The following is a 19,961-nucleotide window of genomic DNA, read 5'->3' on the forward strand; positions in this document are numbered from 1 at the left end:
AGTTTTTATTGTACAGTTTGTCGATAACTTTTAATGCATTAGGCCTACATGGTCTTTTTTCTTTTCTTTCTTCCTTTAAAAAAAAAAAGTCCTTAAATTGTCACTTCACTCTTCACTGTCATCTGGGGGACCCCACCACGATGATGTGGTGGGTATGTGAGGGGTCCCGACCCACAGGTTGAGAACCACTGGCGTAGCGTGGCTCTTTGCGCGCCGCCCATTAGCAGACAGACGGACCAATCAGCTCTCACGTCATCCGCTACGTGACCCCTCTACGTCATTCCGTCTTCCTTGGTCAAACTGTCAACATGGCGGCATCCATGGCATCCCAGGCTGCAGTGAGAGGACTAACCACCTCCAAACACCTGTTTCTGGGCAAATTCAAGGTACCGACATTACTTTACATTACCGACGACGCGTTTGTTTAATCATTCGGTGCCCTGTCGCCGTTAGAGCGCGTGACGTCATGCCTCTCTGTCCCAGAGAGAGCTGTTTAGTTACCCTGTTAGCAAGGTAGCTAATGCTAGTGCAAGTGGTGGTGGTGGTTTGTTTGACAGATCAAAGTTACACACTGTGGGTGCGTTCGGAAATACAGCACTGAGCGCACTGGCCAATACAAACTAATAGGCGAGTGCGCTCCGGTGTGCAATATCCGAACGCACCCTAAGTCAACAGCTCGTGCTGTTCTAACAGGACACAGGATAGTGGGCACCTATAGGGACATCTGGGCACCTCGATGGAAAATTGGCATTTTTTTCCCAAAATGTTAGAGAATAATATTTGAACAATTAAGTTATGTAAGGTAATTTTTAACCTTCAACTTCTTGTTTATGCCCCAAAATGACTGGATATACAGGTTTTGTTGCAATATTAGACCCTATTTGTCGAATATTTAAGCATGTTCTAATCATGTATACTCTACTTTACTTAAAAACATTTTCCTAATATTTTATTTGTCAACATTTTGGACAAAATAGCCAATTTTACATTGAGGTGCCCAGATGTCCCTAGTGCCCACTTATCCTGTTACCCTTACGGCATTCAGAGTGCGTCAGTACATTCATTAAACTAACATATTATGAGGTATAGTTATGGCATTTAGTATCACTATAGTCTACACGTTTTCTCATGAATACACTATACATGTGCAACTCACTTGCTATTTTAAAATTCATAAATTACGTCGTTATGCCGACAATGTCTGTGTTAAGGCATTTTCGTACAATCAGCCTTTATGGACTCTACACCATTATACAACCCTCAACCCTAACAAATGAGGGTATTGCTCACATTTTTATCAGTGACTCATGTGCATCAACACTTTGTCCTTGATTTGGTTGTCAATGTCACCTTGATGACTGATGTTATTATTTATTCTAAAATATGAATTATACTACTTGGCTTCTATTTTGGTATGCCATGAGCTAGACATGATCTCAAAATGGTCAAGCATGGCTGATGTAGAAAGGTCTTGCTGACACCTTTGGCCCCAGTTCACAAGTCCTTGACCTGCTTATTGCAACAACACACCATACAAGATAAGAAGATCATTCTGTTAAACGGTAACTCCTGTACTTTGTATCCACCTTAGTGGGCAACTAACTTTTTAGCGCACAACAACATGTCTATACAGAGTGAACAGACTGGCAAGGTTAGGGCTGACATTTTCTGAGTTTTGAGTGACGCAACAAGAAGAAGTAAGTGTCTGTTGACATTGTAAACAAGGGCCCAGTCCTGACTATACACTGCGAGCGACAGTCAGCAGTTCTGGAAGGCTGCTGGAGCCTTAGTGCATTTTGCTCAGAGCGAAAGAACAATAAGTATGCGACTGTTTAACACAAGGGCCCAGTGTTGAAATGCCATTGAGCAAGGCACTGAGCCCCCACATGCTCCAGTGGAGCTGCTCAGTGTCCAACGGTATAAAACTATAGTTGTACTGGTCAGCTCCCAGGTGTGAATGTGTGAAGTAGGGTGTTGCTGCTGCATTCGTGCTCAGCGAACCTACTCTATAAAGGTTTCGGGCATGTCATTGTACTATACTGTAGATTAAAGTAAAAATAAATAAAATACTGACATACTAAAATACTGAAAATAGACACGTTGTGAACTTGTTCATCAGGTATTTTTGCTATTTATGTTTGACATCATTGTATGAAAAAATAAATCCTGTTTATTTACACAAATATGGAGTCATTTTGATAAGTCATAGATACGTCATAGAAGGCTGATGTCACACACATGCTGGCCACATGAAGAATTGGCCTGCATTAACAGATCGGACTATTGCACGTTAGACTGCTTGTCTGGCACCAAATTGGAGTGTTTGTAACATGTTTTTAACATTGAAGGACCATCAGAGTAAGGCTGGGCAATACATTGATATTATCTCCTCCACTGTATCGCTGTTGTGATATGAGACTCGATGGTCTGGGATGTTGGATTTCGTAATCTTGTCATATGGCTTAAAGAGTTTACTTTTCCTCCCTTCCGAACATAGAGAGATAATTGCAACGATGTCTGAACTACAGATGAGTGTCCAATCCAATGCTCTTGTCTGCTTCAAATATTTATTGTAGGGCTGTCAAACTATTAAAATTCGTGTTTTTTTTCCCCCCATCCAGATATAGTCTAGAAGCCTAACCCAATTTTTTTACATTATCGAAACGAAGCGGATAAAAGCGCCACATTTTTTATGAGGCTTCTTTGGGACCTACTGATGGATTCTAGCCTTGGGTACCAAACTTCATTTTGAAAAGTATCCATACAATTATCCATATCAATATCCATTAAAAAAACAGGCCGATTAACTTTTTGGCCTATAACTCTTGAACCGTAGGTCATAGCATCAACAATCTTTTTTCCCTGTACTCCTTGGATCATGACGCAATTTCCCATATAGGTCCCGCCCATTTCCGATTTCAAGATTTTCCGCCATTTTGCGTTATCTTCAAAACACATATTTTGCTATTACTCCTGCAAATTACTACGATTGGCTTCTGCAATTTGTGGGAGGGTCCGTTTGGCAAAAATGGCATAAATCATGAACACAGCATCCTATCTGTCCCAAATGTTTATCATTGAGGGGCCACTAATAAACGCAGAGCCAATGCGATTTCACTTCCACCCATAGGGGGCGCAACAAATTCTACAAATGTCACTGATTTTGCACCAAATTAAATACAAATGGTCTTGTGAGTCATGTGACAATGACCGTCCAACAGGCTTTTTATATTCCATACTGTTTGCCTGTAATTGGCTTCAAAGAAAAAGCATTTGATGAGTATGCAGATGATGTTTTCATCCCTTTTATCTGCTGAAGCAGCTGCAGGAAACCAAGCGGTTGGATGTTGTATGGGACACATATATCCCAGATAGTTTGAAGGAGTCCACCCACGAAAAGAGAGGACAAGGTGTTTGCAGGAAAGTGTCAGGTCAGACAAAGCTACCAGGCAATTGGATGGATTTTCTTCGTGACCCAACAAATAAGAGGGAGCTGTTTGCCTTTTTGACTTCCAAAACTGAAAAGTTCAACTGGCCACCATCCAAAGCTGTACATGTCACATCAGGGCAAGCTCTTTCTTTTTTTGGTTCCAGTATACCATGACCTGTTGCAATCATGAGGAGGCAGACACCAGGATTCTGGTTCATATACGGCATGCACTGGAGCAAGAAGCAAAAACTATCCTAGTGCGTACTGTGGTCATAGTGATCCTTGCAGGCTTGTTCCATGATTTAGTTACAATTCAACCTTTGGCTGACATCTGGGTGGATTTTGGCATGGGCAGAAAATACAGACTTTACCACATCAACAACATGTGTACATTTCTGGGGGAGCCAAAATCTCATGGTCTGCCTATGTTCTGTGCATTGTCAGGTTGTGACACAACATCTGCTTTTCACAGTAAGGGTAAGAAGTCAGCTTGGCATGCCTGGCAAGCCCATGATGATGTCACAGAGATACTTGTCAGTCTGGCCAAACATCCCTTCTAGCTGCTGAATGTTGTAGTCAGCAGTTCCAGAAGCTTGAGAGACTGACGGTTATCCTGTATGACAAATCCAGTCCTTTCAGCTCCATCAACCAGACTAGAAAAGAACTCTTCTGTCATGGGAATAGGTTGATGGAGAAACTGCCACCCACCCAAGATGCACTACTTCAACATGTTAAGCAGGCAGTGTATCAAGCAGGCATCTGGGCGACCAGCCTACAAACAAAACAAGTTATTCCTTCCCCACATGAGTATGGATGGACCAAGGAATCGGAGGCATGGGTGCCAGTTTGGATGACAATTCTAGAAATCTCAAGAGCATGCAGAGAGCTGATCAAATGCTCTTGTAAAGGGGACTGTTCCACCTGCAAATGTGGCAAATCAAATGTGGATTGTTCACCACTTTGCAATTGCAAAGGTTTGACCATTTTGTACTTAATTTGGTGCAAAAACAGTGATATTTGTAGAATTAGTTGCGCCCCCTATGGGTGGAAGTAAAATCGCATTGGCTCTGCGTTTATTAGTGGCCCCACAATGATATGAATTTGGGACGGATAGGACGCTGTGTTTATGATTTGTGGCATTTTTTGCCAAATGGATCCTCCCACAAATTTCAGAAGCCAATCGTAGCCAATCTGGAGGGAATATGAAAACTCGGACTGATACATCTACATCACATGACCAAAGACACAGTGTGTGCCGATTTGTGTGAATTTTGGATTTAATTTGTAAGAGTAATAGCAAAATATGTGTTTTGAAGATGACGCAAAATGGCGTAAATCTTGAAATCGGAAAAGGGGCGGGACCTATTTGGGAAGTTTTTTTGATGCTATGACCTACGGTTCAAGAGTTATAGGCCAAAAAGTGTATCGGCCTGTTTTTTTAATGGATATTGATATGGATAATTGTATGGATACTTTTCAAAATAAAGTTTGGTACCCAAGGCTAGAATCCATCAGTAGGTCCTAAAGAAACCTCATTAAAAAATTTGCGCTTTTATCCGCTTCGTTTCAATAATCTTGCTAAGCTATCCCAAGCCTGTCACAATTATTACATAATCGTCTAATCGTAATTATTTGAGATAATCACAATTATTTTTGCATAATCGTCATAATCGTTTCCATGTTGATGTATTTTCACGCATTTCCGAATATAAAAAAAAAAGCAGAAATAACAGATCTACAAGCTTACAACGCGTCACGAAGTGACGCGTTGTAAGAAAGAAAATTGGCACCGGGTGAAAAAAGGGTTACAGAAATCGTGGGATAAATAAAACATTTAAATTCGTAATAACTGCCAAAAAAAGTAGTCTGAACTTAATAACAATTCCATAATTCTCCCGTTATTGCATCTGCGCCTGCTGCACCGTGTATATAACTTAAATCATCCCCTCTTCTTTAAATGGACCACCAGATTGCATTTACAAAATAATGAATATTTGGCATTTTGGGGAATATGGCTTGTGAAGTTATGACAGCTCAATTATTTATCTATTGGATTTGGTACCCATGTGCAGGCTCCTATAAGCCCACCGATTCATCCGGGTCAGAACAGAACACCTGGGCAGAGTTTGGAGTAAAGTAAAGATAGGAGAAGTAGTACTGTAAGCAGAACAGTCAAGTCCCTTGATTTATCCATCGGCGGTGCTCTGAGAAAAATGGCAGACATATTTCAGCTGCTTTAATTATTCTTTTTTTTTTCTTTTTTTTTTTTTACTTCATTTCATGTTTTGCATGCTGAGTAGGCAGGACAAAGCATAGGCTGAGCATGCAACCAGACAGTAGGGGAGGAATTTCATAAAAGAAAATGGACTTGTAGAGCATCACTCAACGAGGGCTCCTTCAGAAGATAAAAAGGTTAAAGCTATAACCCTGCCTTCCCTTGCCTTAAGCCATTAAGACCGGGAAATAATCTGTGTCCTTTTTTAGATTTCTTTGGGCTAAATAGCAGATATACAAGCTCGTAGCGCGGCACTCTAGATCTGCTTTTTGGAAAAAATATGTGTACAAATCTTTGAGTATACAGTATGTATACATTTTTAACTGAAATATTTGCTTCTGGGGGTCTCTGGAACAAAATATTTTCAGATGGGGGTCCACGGCCAAATACATATCATTTTGGGGGTCCTTGACAAGAAAAAGAGAACCACTGATATATATTGCAACATACGTTTAAAAAAAAAAAACTGTTAGGATTTAGAAGACATTTGTAGAATCCCCCCCAGAAGCAAAGATTTGAGTTACAAATGTTCGCTTCAAAAATATATATATTCAAAGATTTGCACAAATTTTCACGATTTTCCAAAAATAGCAGATCTACATTTTCTGCTATTTTTGAATAGCCAAAGTATAAGACAACGGTTAAAGTGGTTACACAGATGCGTTCCCGGTCTCAATGGTTTAATGAGCACACTCTGTCCTTAGGAACAGACGAGCAGAATGTAAATGCAAAGCCTGTGAATTGCAAATCTCCAGTGACATTCCAAAATATCTAATATCAAAGATCTTTTAAGTGCGCAAGGTCCACATTTTCCTGCAGCCTTATCTGAAAGAATGTGCTCTAACGCTAGGGCTACCTCCTCCACTCAGAAGAGGCTTGGCTCCTCCCCAGAAAAGTGTAAAATATGTTCAAATAAATTAGGGAAATATCAATACATTCGAGACCATTCCAGTTTTGTAGTATGCTCTGTTGATGCATATTTCTTTTTCTTCTTTTTAAGTCTTAATTTCTCTTGTGGCTTTAGCGGAAGCAATAGCTCATAGGAAATCCTTATTCCCGCTAGCTGAAAGTTGCAGATGAATGTCATTGATTTTCCAGACTACTTCTCAAGTACGGCTATATCTGGCCCCTGTTGCAGTTATATCTAAGACCCTTTGACCTGAGATAGAGACGGAGCCCTCCTGATGTTGCAAAGTCCATGCTAAAGACCAGAGTGGCTGACCCCTCATGTCCCTTAGGTTGTACTAGGCCTGGGGAACTTAGGATGGAAACAATCTTTTGCAGTAAATCACTGCTTGACGGTCTTCTTTTTCACTCACAGGATTTAACCTGTTTCTATTTTATTCGTTAGCGGTTTTCATTCTCATAAGCTTGTTTGAATTCATTAGCTGGAAATGTAATTTATTGTGACACTGGTTGACTACATGCAAATTTGTGTTACTAGTACAACTCTTACTCCAGAGATACTGTAGATTTTGTGGTTATCTAAAGGCCCATTTATACTCCCGTTCTGAACATAATATGTAATGTATACTGTCCGTATGCAGTAATGCTCACATAGTTTGCACTATTGCATGTTACGGATGTGTCATTTTTGTATCCATAAGCTTTCAGGAAACGCGCACAACGACAAAGAGATGAAATGAATGCAGAGAATGGACAGATGCATGCGGACACCTATTTAAATGGCGGTGTAACGGTAGTACATATTCATATTAACTGTGCGGTACGAGGCATTTGGTTTGGTACGCACTACGAAACACACACACACACACACACACACACACACACACACACACACACACACACACACACAAACACACTGAGGGAGAAGAGTAATTGTTGCCTACGTGGTTTCCACAGACTGTTTTCATCTGGTTAAAACCAGCATATTCCCCCAGAGGTGATGTCATGGACCTAGTAACAAGCTAATGAAAGCAGCTAACCTGGCCCGAAGGTGGACTGTTATTAAAGTGAACCTGTGTCAATCTCAGCCGCTCTTCGTAACGAGATGACACACGGTAGCTGCTGAGGCTCGCCCGAGTTCAACAAAGCAAAATGAAGGACATTTCTCTGGCATTTCTAATTTACAAAAGAGTCGAATCGTACCATGAATTTTGAGAACCGTTAATGTCGAATATAATTTAGCCTCCCATAACCCATTAAGACCGAGAACGCATCTGTGTAATTTTAAGATTTCTTTGGCTATTCAAAAATAGCAGATCTACAAGCTCATAGTGCGGCACAGAGTGCCGCGCTATGAGCTTGTAGATCTGATATTTTTTGAAAAATTGTGAAAAATGCGTGCAAAATATATAAGATTTGTAACTCAAATCTTTGCTTCTGGGGATTCTTCAAATGTCTTCTAAATCTTAACAGTTTAAAAAAAAAAACATATTTGCTATAATATCAGTGGTTCTCAAAAATGATATGGCCGTGGTCCCCCATCTCAGAACATTTTGTTCCAGGGACCCCCAGAAGTTGTAAGCGAGTCAAAAATTATCGCTTTAAAAATATATATATTGAAAGATTTGCACACATTTTCACGATTTTTCAAAAATAGCAGATCTACAAGCTCATAGCGCGGCACCGCGCTATGAGCTTGTAGATCTGACATTTTTTGAATAGCCAAAGAAATGTTAACAATGACAGAGATGCGTTCCCGGTCTTAAAGGGTTAAGAGTCCAATCATACATGAAAATAGTAGCCTTGGATGTGAAAGTACTAGGCCAGGCGTTAAGTCGTCAAGTCTGTAGACTATAAGCCTGGAGGCCATAACGATTGAAGTTGTAAGACTTTCATTTTTCTGTCTTTAACTTTGTGCCCCCAGGCCCCATGACAAATTGCACTGCCATCTTTGAGAATTGATTGCAGATTCTCATCATGATGATAGTCATTTGCATTATTGACTTCATCTCTCTCTCCCCTCTGATTGTCTGCTTGGAAGTGATACTGGTTGGAAAATGATGAGCAGCGTACCGCTTAGGCTACGCCGTGGCCATTCTAGCAGCGCCAGTCTGATCACACTGTGAAATACTGGTGTTTTTAAAATTTTGTTTATTTAACCACTTACATTTTCTGCACATACCATTATAATAGGCTGAAAAAAGCATTTTACAAACATTTCAAAATGTTCAGTTCACAACGCTTGTAGATCGGCAATTCTTTGCTATTCATCACATGACAAAATATATAGGGCTTAAGTGGTCAACACGCCGAATATTACTTCATACCGAGCCTCGATAGTCGGACGTGTCGGAGATCTCCACCTACCAATATGTCCGGTTTCAATGTAGGGGTTCGAACTGGGTGGAGAGAATTCAGAGATCTAAATAACACCAATGCAAAGACTCTAAAGGTATCAGGATTGTTTATCAAAGCAGATGAGATCTACATTGAAATTATATCTCATCAGACGTAGAGATGTACTGATACCAGTTTTTCGGGTATCTGAACCCTAGTGGCCCGATTCTGGGACTGTCATCATTATACAGTAGGTCAACATTCTGTGCAAATAGGCTGGCATTATTCGGTGAAAAGCTCAAATGTCGTGCTGCAATGTGTAGTGAGCTTGTAGATTTGACTATTTCTGCTATTTGATACTGTATAGGGTGTAAGTGATTAGCCCTGAGCATGTAAAGATTTACACGTTTGATGGTCAAATGTTACACTCAAGAGTTAAACAAACATTTTCACTGTGCAGGCAGGGCCTGGCAGGCACACACACACACTGTGTGACTCTCTTGCTACTCTGGGGTATAGTGCTCACTAAGCACTATATTTTCACATGGTTGGTATAATGAGGCATAGCTTTACTGGTGGGACCAGCTTCATCTATCTGCATCAAGGCTTCTGATAATGAATATTGTATCAATACTGAATAGTTAGCAGAGCTTACTACGAGCTTATAGTGTGCTTTTTAATTATAAAACTTGTACTTAAAATTGTACTCCCGTGACTGTGAGCACTCTAGATCAGGGGTCTTCAACGTTTTCAGGCCAAGGACCCCCTAGCTGAGAGAGAGATGAAGCAGGGACCCCCTCTATATTGAATAAAATTGTGTTTCAGATAAACATTTTCTGCTCTTTTTTCCCTCTACACCTATAACTCTTTGACAAAAATAGCCGATCTACAAGCTCACAACGCCTCGCGCTGCGAGGCGTTCTGAGCTTGTAGATCGGCTATTTTTGGCTAAAGTTCTCATCAGAAAAGGGATGCTAGGGTTCAAGTCGTTAACTCTTTGACTGCCAGAGTATTTTCATAAAGTACTCCCCCAGTGCCAGCAATTTTCGTGTTTTTTTATTTTTATATTTTGAATTTTTCTCATGAAAATAATTTAAGGGCACATAATATAAAGACCCAGCACAAATCCGCCACTAGAGTGCAGCACATGACTGCTTGATCAGGTCGTTAGGTCTCTCTCACCCTTCTTGATAGATTAGACATGAAAAACATGAAAACATGAAAACGGATGTGACGTCCTCCCAGATTGTTTTGATCGCCAAAATTACGATGTGATACACGACGGCGATGACTGATCGTCACCCAGACCATAGATTATAGAAGAGAAACTGTCCGTTTGTCCGTCATACCGTGTGAAAGACCGTTTATTTACCTATTTTGGACGAAAATGACTGGGGAAAAGAATCAAAAACCGGAAACGGAATCCAGGTCATGAAACCGGATGCAGATGTCCGTGAAGTAAGTGGAACTCGAGAATAACATTGAATATTAAGCAGCATAGCGCAATCAGAGATTAAACAATGAACGCGCGTCCAGCGCGTCGAACGCGTCGACGGCCAACTGGACAAAGTAGCACTTGACGCGTTATCGCGTCGTCCGCAGTCAAAGAGTTAATGTAAAAAAAAAAAAAAAGATCCTATCACACAAAGATTTGGCGGACCCCCTGTAGTAACTCTGCGGACCCCCTAGGGGTCCCGGACCCCCTGTTGAAGACCCCTGCTCTAGACGTTGAGTTGATATGCTCGATAAGCCCTCACTAAATATGGGTGTGGTGAACTTTGCCTTTGACTTGCTCACTTAAATACTCTTAAGAATTTCTTTGCTCATGCCTTTTTATTACAGTGGAATATTTTGTTGAGGCTGGTAACTTGAAAGTGTGTTTTCCCCTCTTTCCTGCTCTGTACTAGCAGTCAAATTCTATGTACTGTACGTACATGGCATGCAACACTATTTGAAAGAGGCTGGATATCTGCCAGTGTTCCTAACAATTGATCGGTTTACTCAGTGTTGCGTTGACTTTTTTTTTTTTTGCCGCTCTCCCCCCCAGTGGTAATGCAAAATTTCTAATCTTCAGATTTCTGGATGCAATCCGTACCTCTAGTGGTGTAAAGTAACTAAGTACATTTACTCAAGTACTGTACTTAAGTACATTTTTGAGGTACCTTTACTTTATTGGAGTATTTCCAATTGTCTATACGTTTTACTTCTACTCCACTACATCTCAGAGGCAAATATTGTACTTTTACTCCACTACAATGATTTGAAAACTTTAGTTACTTTGCAGGTATAAATTATTACGTTATAAAACATACATTAACCACGTTAGCCCTATTTTATACCTAGGCTATTTGAAAATAGCAGGTCTTCAAGCTCACAGCGCGTCGCATCGCGATGCTTTGTGAGCTTGTAGATCGGCTATTTTCAAACATATTTTTAGTACTTTTACTTTTGGTACTTTAAGTACATTTTGATACCAATACTTTTGTACTTTTACTCAAGTCAATTTTGAATTCGGGACTTTTACTTGTAACAGACTACTTCTACATTGCAGTATTGCTACTTTTACTTAAGTAAAACATTTGAGTACTTTTTCCACCACTCCCTCTGATGGCTACAGCGCACACACTCACTCTTACTCACACTCCTCTCTCTCTCTCTCCATCTCTCCTACCCTCTTTTCTCTCTCTCTCTCTCTCTCTCTCTCTTCATCTTTTCTTTCTTCCTCCATTTTTTGGGGCCAGCTGCTGAGGCGATAAGAGTAACGATCGTGGGATTCTCTCCGGTCCGCTGCACAGTATCAGAGCCGTGGGCTGATTGGCATGCCCAGGTATCTCCACAATGGAATCAAATCGGCTTTGACAGTACGTCGGCTCCACCGAGGAATTCAATTTGCGCTGATTTGTCAATAACAATGCAATGATAGATCCCAATATTTCAGGACAGTTAGGGCACACGGTACACTCTTGGGGGGGGGGGGGGGGGTAGGGGGGAGATTTATTTATTTATATTTGTGTCTTTTTTTTCTCCTTCTCCCCTCTCTCATAAATCACATCTCCTGAATTCTTGTCTGCACAGCGAGATAATCCTCAGGCTGTTATTCACTGTCGCTGCGCCCGTGCGGAATTTGTAAACATTTGCTAAAGTTTTCTTTTTTTCCTTTTCCTTAACTCATTCCCTGCCTAGAACGACTAAAACGACTTTTGTCCTTTAAGCCCCCTCTGCCAAGAACGACTAAAACGACTTTTAATTTTTTCTTATTTATTTATTTATTTTTTAACCCAAAGACCAAGGAGATATGATTTGTTGAAGATCTAGACTCCCATCCACTTCCTTGTTAACTTAAAACTTAAACATTTTGTATCTCGGCTCCTGAGTACTTTTTTTTTTTAATTAAAAATCTCTGGCAGTGGGCAAACGCAAAAAAATAAAGTTCTGGCAGTGAATGAGTTAAGGTGTCACCAGGCAGCCCCCCCCCCTTGGCCCAGTAGTGCCGCCGCAGCCCCAGTATGGCAGGCAAACAGTGGGGAGAGGAGAATGCATGACTCAATGAGACTCGGTCCTGAATATTTTACAGAGGGGGGGGGGGGGGGTTGGAGGGCCTGTCACTAGCAACGACTTCTGTCGCTGTAACTTCAAACGACTGTCGGGTTTTCTCCATCTGCCTCAGCGAGAACACATTTACATTTCCTCCGCCGCAAGGGATATTGGAGACTCAAGTTATCTCTAACCGGATTTGAATATCACTTCACCAAGGTTAATGGCAATTTCTGTAGCTGGTAAGAGAGGTGTTTAGGCTTTTTCAATAATGTAAGAGGGTCATTAGGGAGAGTTGGCAGCCTCTGAAGCAGTATGCGGCGAGTGGGTAGTCTTTGTAAGAAAGGTGCTCGGGAAGAAGCTATGAAAGAATCTCATGCGTGGGCACTTTGTTCATCGGGAGTGAACTTGGACATTACAGTATCTACTGCTCATCTTTGTGTGGCTTCCCTCCTGTCTTTATCTGACACCTTTTGAATAGAGTTGTTGGATGGAAACCATATGCCTGAAACAGTTACTTTTCAGGAAATGGAAAAAAATTAACCTGTGTTCCAATGAAGCTAGTGTAGTTATTATTTCGGCAGAACTTCTGACTCGATTCTATTTTTTTAGTTTTTCATTTGTTAAATATTCATACACAGACAGACTTAACCACTTTCAACCTACTCTCCCCGTAGCCAGATGGTCCGAGATCTCCGCCTACTGATACGTCTGGTGAGATCTGAATTCAATGAATGGGGTAAAACTGGGTGGAAACAATTTGGAAATTTGATTTTCACGACAATTGTTCAACATTTTCCACATATCTACAGGCTCATGACACGTTGCGTTGTGAGCTTTTAGATCGTCTATTTTCGCTATTTTTGTCTGTCATAAGATGGAAGTAGGGCATTAATTTACGAAAAATACATACAAAGTTGAAACGCAGCGATACGAGGTTTCCGCCCGACAGCGACGATACGATGCCGCACACAGCCTTGCTTATTAACTATGCTAATTGGCAAAATCCCCTATCTGTCGAGACACCTCAGTCAGGGTTTCCTCTGCTAAGCCTGTCTGTGGGAGATTAGACCCAGCCTTCCTAAAGACCTGCCAATGATGCAAATCTCACTGATCTAAATCCTGAAGCCACGCTCCGCTACTCATGCCGCTCTCTCTCTCTCTCTCTCTCTCTCTCGCTCTCTCTGCTCTTCACGTCTAACCCCCTTGTTCCCAAACCAGCAGACGTCATGTCTCTCCAAAGTCTAAGGGAGGCTTCATAGTCAAATCTTTTCTTCCACCACACGCCCCGGGCATGACCTTGGGTTTAATTTTAATCGGTCTAGGACCTAACCAAACGGGTGCAAAGAGTAGGCCACAGACGGCATGATGTTCACATTCTATGTGCATCCTATCCCTAGTGGACTTGGATCCATATCTTTCTCTGTTGCAGATTGGCAACTGTAATGCCATTTTTCTTTTTTTACGGCGTGGCTCTGTAGGAGGCGAGCCATCTATAAAGAGGGTCGGCCTGTCTGTGTATCCGGAGCGAATCTCGCGAAACTGCTCGAACCGATCATCGCTAAACTTCGTGTGCACACTGCCAGTATAGGCCAGAGAAAAGTCTGCAGTCGGAATTTGCGCATGCACGGCCACAGGCCACGCGCATGCACGGCCATGCGCGGCCATGGGGTCCCCACAGTATGTTGTTAGCTGTTGGTGCTAAGCGTTAGCCTGTTGTTTACTCACTGTCTGATACGTGTATGCACGGCCACGTAGCATGCACGGCGGGTCCGCGACTCCGGGTCCACGGATCCCCTTGGGGTTCGCGGCTCCGGGTGTGTGTGTGTGTGGGGTTCGTGGTTGCCAAATCATGTGCGTGAAACAAGTGCCGGTGTTGCCACATCCGCGAAACAAGCGGACCATGACGCGCGCGCGCGTGTGTGTGTTGGAACTGTTGCAGGTACCAAATACAAAGTCACTTTCCATCCCTGATATACTGTCTGTGCACAGTGCATAACCCAAACTGCACATACTTTGGGTGCTCATATTCCCGGACGGGTATGGTCTAGTGTTAACACATTGGCTGCCAAAGACGCATATCTGCGTTCTAATTAATTTCTCGCCTGGCTGCCAAAGATGCAGATCTGCGTTCTAAAAACCCAAAGACCAAGGAGATATGATTTATCGAAGATTTAAACTCCTATCCACTTCCTTGTTAACTTAAAACTTAAAAATTCTGTATCTCGGCTCCTGAGTACTTTTTTTTTCAATGAAAAATCTCTGGCAGTCTACAGCAAAAAATCTGAAATAATTCTGGCAGATTAGGTGTTAATATATTTTTTAAATGTTTTCTTAAATTTTATTATGGACATCAATGGGGCTCAGATCCGGCTGAAACCTTACCAAATTCATTCAGAGTCATATTTCACAGGTACGTCCGATGTCACAGGCTGGCCACATGAAATCCGAGAACCTAATGGGAGCCATTGCTGTTTCATATTGACTCATGCCGTTCTTAGAGTGCCTGCATTTACAGCATTTGGAGAGAAAGCACAATTGACTTTGTCAATGTTAGGTGATCAGTGCAAAAGCAGGGTAAAAAGATGTAGGATGCAGTTGCTGTGGTATCCCCGGGTCCACCTATTCCAGTACTGTATAGGCACTGTGGACAGCGTTGCCAGACTCTGTGACAGAAACAAGCAACCAGGTCTAGGAAAACAAGCCCAAAAGAAGCGACTATGGGCCACATGAGCACTTTAAACATACATCAGCTATTTGAAAATAGCAGATCTACAAGCTCACAACGCGTCGCGAGCTTGTAGATCTGCTATTTTCAAATACAATCTTGGGGGGAAATTACAATAAGCAGACCTGGCAACACTGACTGTGGAGCACTGACACTTCGACCTGACATTTTGATGGTTGGACAGCACGCTGTCTCTCGCACTACGTGAGAACAGTCTGGTTGAAACGCGACTTTAAATGACCTTTTCTTGCTCGCTTGCATCACTGTCCGTTAGGATGGGATTGTTTAAAAAAAAGATATGTTTATTGTAAAAAAAAAATGTAATCAATCGAATAATCGGCTAAGAAAATAATCAATAGTTTCAGTAATGTTTTAACCCATTAAGACCTGGAACGCATATGTGTCACTTTTTGATTTGAGCTAAAAAGCATTATTTTACACTTTGGCTATTCAAAAATAGCAGATCTACAAGCTCATAGCGCGGCACCGAGTGCCGCGCTACGAGCTTGTAGATCTGCTAGTTTTGAAAAATTATGAAAATGTGTGCAAATCTTTGAATATATATCGTTTCAAAGTCAACATTTTGCTTCTGGGGGTCCCTGGAACAAAATATTTTGAGATGGGGGTAGGCGGCCAAATACAAATACTTTTGGGGGTCCTTGACATGAAAAAGTTTGATCACCACTGATATAGAAACATACGTTTTTTTTTCAGAATACTGTTGGGATTTAGAAGACATTGGTAGAATCGGCCTCATGTCTTAATGTTTTAATTCCCTCAAGCTTCCAACTGGGCCTGAAGTTCTGCCTGCATTTGTGAGAGAATAGCATGCACAATGTCCCTGCCATCTCTCTTCATCTCTAAATCTAGGCAGGCAGTGCCAAAGCCGACGACGGAGGAGGGATGTTCTTCTTGCCATCAACACGCACTTACTTCATTAATTAGAGGAGACTGACGGTCTGCTTTTCCAGACTAGACGCTTATCTGCATTAGCCCCGCTTAATGCCTCGCGATGCGTGCTAATGCTGCATGGCTAGCTATAAGTGGAGAATTCACTGATGATTCACGTTGGCTCTGTTTATGCAGAAAATCCACATCACTTCTGCCTCTCTGCTCTCTATCCCCTTGACTGCGTGTCACCTCCGTGGCCGCTAACTCTACGATGTTGTCTGATTGTGGTACAGCCTGTCTTTATGAGTCGCAAATAAGTAGCAAATGGCCACCTCATTAGTAAAAAAATAAACATTCTACTGCAATCGGCAATTTTTATTGCGACTCTACAGCCATTCTGATTCAGGCTCTGGGGTGTGCAAGCGGACACAGATTAACCCCCCCCCCCCCCCCGGCCCCCCCTCCCCCCATGTTAAACGCTACCCGGATGGTTGGCTAAATGGATGTGTAACAGAGGCACAAGTTCAGAACTTAACCCATTCAATCTGGGAACGCGTCTCTGTCATTTTAGAATTATTTGGCTGTTAAAAAATAGCAGATCTACAAGCTCATAGCGCGGCCGAGTGCCGCGCTATGAGCTTGTAGATCTGCTATTTTTGAAAAACCATGAAACTTTGTGCAAATATTTGAAAATAAATGATTTTAAGCGGACATTTGTAACTGAAATGTATGCTCCTGGGGGTCCCTGGAACTAAATATTTTACAAATGTTAGCTTTAAAAAATATATATTCCAAGATTTGCACACATTTTCACGATTAAAACAAATAGCAGATCTACAAGCTCATAGGGCGGCTCTCGGTGCCGCGCTATGAGCTTGTAAATCTGCTATTTTTGAATAGCCCAAAGACATTTTAAAATGACACACAGATGCGTTCCCGGTCTTAACGGGTTAAATGGGAACAAATCAATTAGGTGCAATCGGTGAACGGCCAATCTGTTAATTTCTTAAACATTTGATAATGCCCCTCAAGGAGCATTCTGGTTAATTAACTTTGCAGTCATTTGTCGTCACTAATTAGGTGGAGTCGTTTCAAAGGGGTTACGTTCTCGCCGTGGCTAGTAATGAGAATTTTAACCCCAGCAGACATCTATGAGCTGTTCAGTGAAGAAAATTAGCCCCCTTGAAACCATAGTATCCGCTGGCTCTGCCCTGGGTTTTAACGAGTGTTGTTTTCATACTGCACACAGTATAGTGTTTATTCTCATACCAGCCATTTGTCTTGTCATTTGTGTACCTGCATCTGTCACCAAGTCACATTTGCAGTGCTGTTATTTTACTTGGCAAATGAAGCTCTTCTCGTTCAGAATATTCATCCTCCCATTTGTTTATCCTGGACCAGTGGTTTTCAACCTTTTTCATGCCAAGGACCCCTAAATTGATATACATTTGACCGCGGACCCCCATCTGAAAATGGTTTGTGCCAGGGACCCCCAGAAGCAAAGATTTGAGTAAAACATTTTGCTTTAAAAAATATATATATTCAAAGATTTGCACACATTTTCACGACTTTTCAAAAAATCTACAAGCTCATAGCGCGGCACCGAGTGCCGCGCTATGAGCTTTTCTATCTGCTATTTTTGAATAGCCAAAGCGAAGTGGTTAAAATTATTGTGGACGTTATGTTAACTAATTTAGCTGGGGACCCCCTGGTCCGGGGACCAAGGAGTCCCCGGACCACCAGTTGAGAACCACTGTCCTGGACTACTGTGATCCAGTGCAATATACCGAAGACCATTGGTTCTCTATGAGGGCAGGGTCCAGGGACAGGGGGTTCACAGCTAAATAATAATAATGGATAGTTGGGTTCTGTAACTTTGAGAGCGTACAAATGGACCATTTGGTTCCATTTGTACGCTCTCAGAGTTAAATTAACACTGATCATTTTAGAGCCTAGACCGGGGTCCTAGAGAGAACACAAAATCGTAAAACAAATGGGGGTCTGTCCCCTAACACATTTCAAACTGGGGGTCCTTGAAATTAAAAAAGGCTGAGAAGAATCACTGCTGTGGACCCGCAACTAGGCCACTGGAAAGGACAGCCTGAAAGGACCAAACGCACAAGAGGACCTTGAGAGTATTTATCATCTCAAAGCCACTATCGGACAACTAAAAGCACCCCGATTGGACTCCCCTCTAGAAGCTTCACTTCCTGTTCTTAACCCATTAAGACCTGGCAGGAACGCATCTGTGTGTAATTTTTAGATTTCTTTGGGCTATTCAAAAATAGCAGATATACAAGCTCATAGCGCGGCACCGAGTGCTGCGCTACGAGCTTGTAGATCTGCTATTTTTGAAAAAGTCGTGATTTTTTTAAAAACTCTAATCTTTGCTTCTGGGGGATTCTACAAATGTCTTCTAAATACTAACAGTTTTTTGAAAACAACGTATGTTGCTATAATATCAGTGGTTCTCAAACTTTTTTCATGTCAAGGAACCTCAAAACGCCATGTATTTGGCTGCGGACCCCCCATCTCAAAATATTGGAGATGGATTCAAAGATTTGAGTTAAAAAAAATATATATATATTCAAAGATTTGCACACATTTTCACAATTCTTCTCCAAAAATAGCAGATCTACAAGCTCGTAGCGCGGCACTCGGTGCTGTGCTGCGAGCTTGTAGATCTGCTATTTTTAAATAGCCCAAAGAAATCTAAAAATGACACCCAGATGCGTTCCCGGTCTAAATGGCTTAAAGCAGTGTCAGCTGGGCCAGGTCAATAGAGATTTACAGCGTCCTCATGAATATGCCTGCTTAGGAAAAAGTCAGCCTGCTCCCCCGGTGACAAGCTAGAGCAGCTGTACTTTTTTGTCCTTTTTTTTGTTTTTTCCACAAAGACTCTCTTAGGAATCAATCGCGTATCGACACGGTGCCGCTTTCCCCTAATGGAGCGGCAGTATGTCCTGCCTCTGAGACATGCTAATGATGATGGCCTCTTTGAGAAGGAGGAAGGAGTTCTCTGGTCCTCTGGAGGGAGGGCATCTATTCATTCTGCTCTCTTACTGCTTTAACCCTCTAAGACCGGGAACGCATCGGTTTGTCATTTTTTTCTTTTGGGCTATTCAAAAAATAGCAGAGATACAAACTCATGAGCTTGTAGATCTGCAATTTTTTTGTTGAAAAATCGTGAAAATGTGTGCAAATCTTTGAATATATAAATATATTTCTAAGGTGAACAGTTTTAACTCTGTTACAACTTCTTTGGGGGTCCCTGGAACAAAATATTTTGAAGATGGGGGTCCGCATCCAAAATTCATATCATTTTGGGGGTCCTTGACATGAATACGTTTGAGAACCACTGATATTTTAGCAACATCATTTTTTTTCCAAAAAAAAATTAGGATTTAGAAGACATTTGTAGAATCCCCCAAAAGCAAAGATTTTAGTTAAAAATGTTATAAAAAAAAAGAAATATATATATATATATATATATATATATATATATATATATATATATATATATTCAAAGATTTGCACAAATGTTCACAATTTTTTAATAATAGCAGATCTACAAGCTCATAGCGCGGCACTCGGTGCCGCGCTATGAGCTTGTAGATCTGCTATTTTTGAATAGCCCAAAGAAATCTTAAAAATTACATGGATTCTTTCCCGGTCTTAATGGCTTAATGTAACCCCCTTCATGCTGCAGTTAATCATAAATTATAAAAAGTTAAACCTAAGCACGCCATGAAATAATTACCTCTCTCTCTCTGTCTCTCTCTGTCTCTCTCTCTATTCCCCTCTCTATATATAAATATGCTAGGTAATTATTTCATGGAGTGCTTAGGTGTAACTTTTTA

At 41.5% G+C, this 19,961-nt stretch overlaps 1 protein-coding gene across 1 annotated transcript in view; it reads left to right on the plus strand.

Annotated features, from left to right (window-relative positions):
- Positions 1 to 307: 307 nt before the first annotated feature.
- suclg2 (succinate-CoA ligase GDP-forming subunit beta) overlaps positions 308 to 19,961 on the plus strand; it is a 179,129-nt gene continuing 159,475 nt past the window's right edge. Inside the window, exon 1 of the mRNA XM_080423817.1 lies at positions 308 to 386. Within this exon, the coding sequence (XP_080279943.1) occupies positions 309 to 386 (78 nt within the window). The 5' untranslated portion in view covers position 308. The remainder of the gene's footprint in view (positions 387 to 19,961) is intronic.

The sequence above is a fragment of the Gymnoscopelus braueri genome, assembly GCF_963280865.1.
Source record: "Gymnoscopelus braueri genome assembly, chromosome: 3".
Classification (NCBI taxonomy): Eukaryota; Metazoa; Chordata; class Actinopteri; order Myctophiformes; family Myctophidae; genus Gymnoscopelus; species Gymnoscopelus braueri.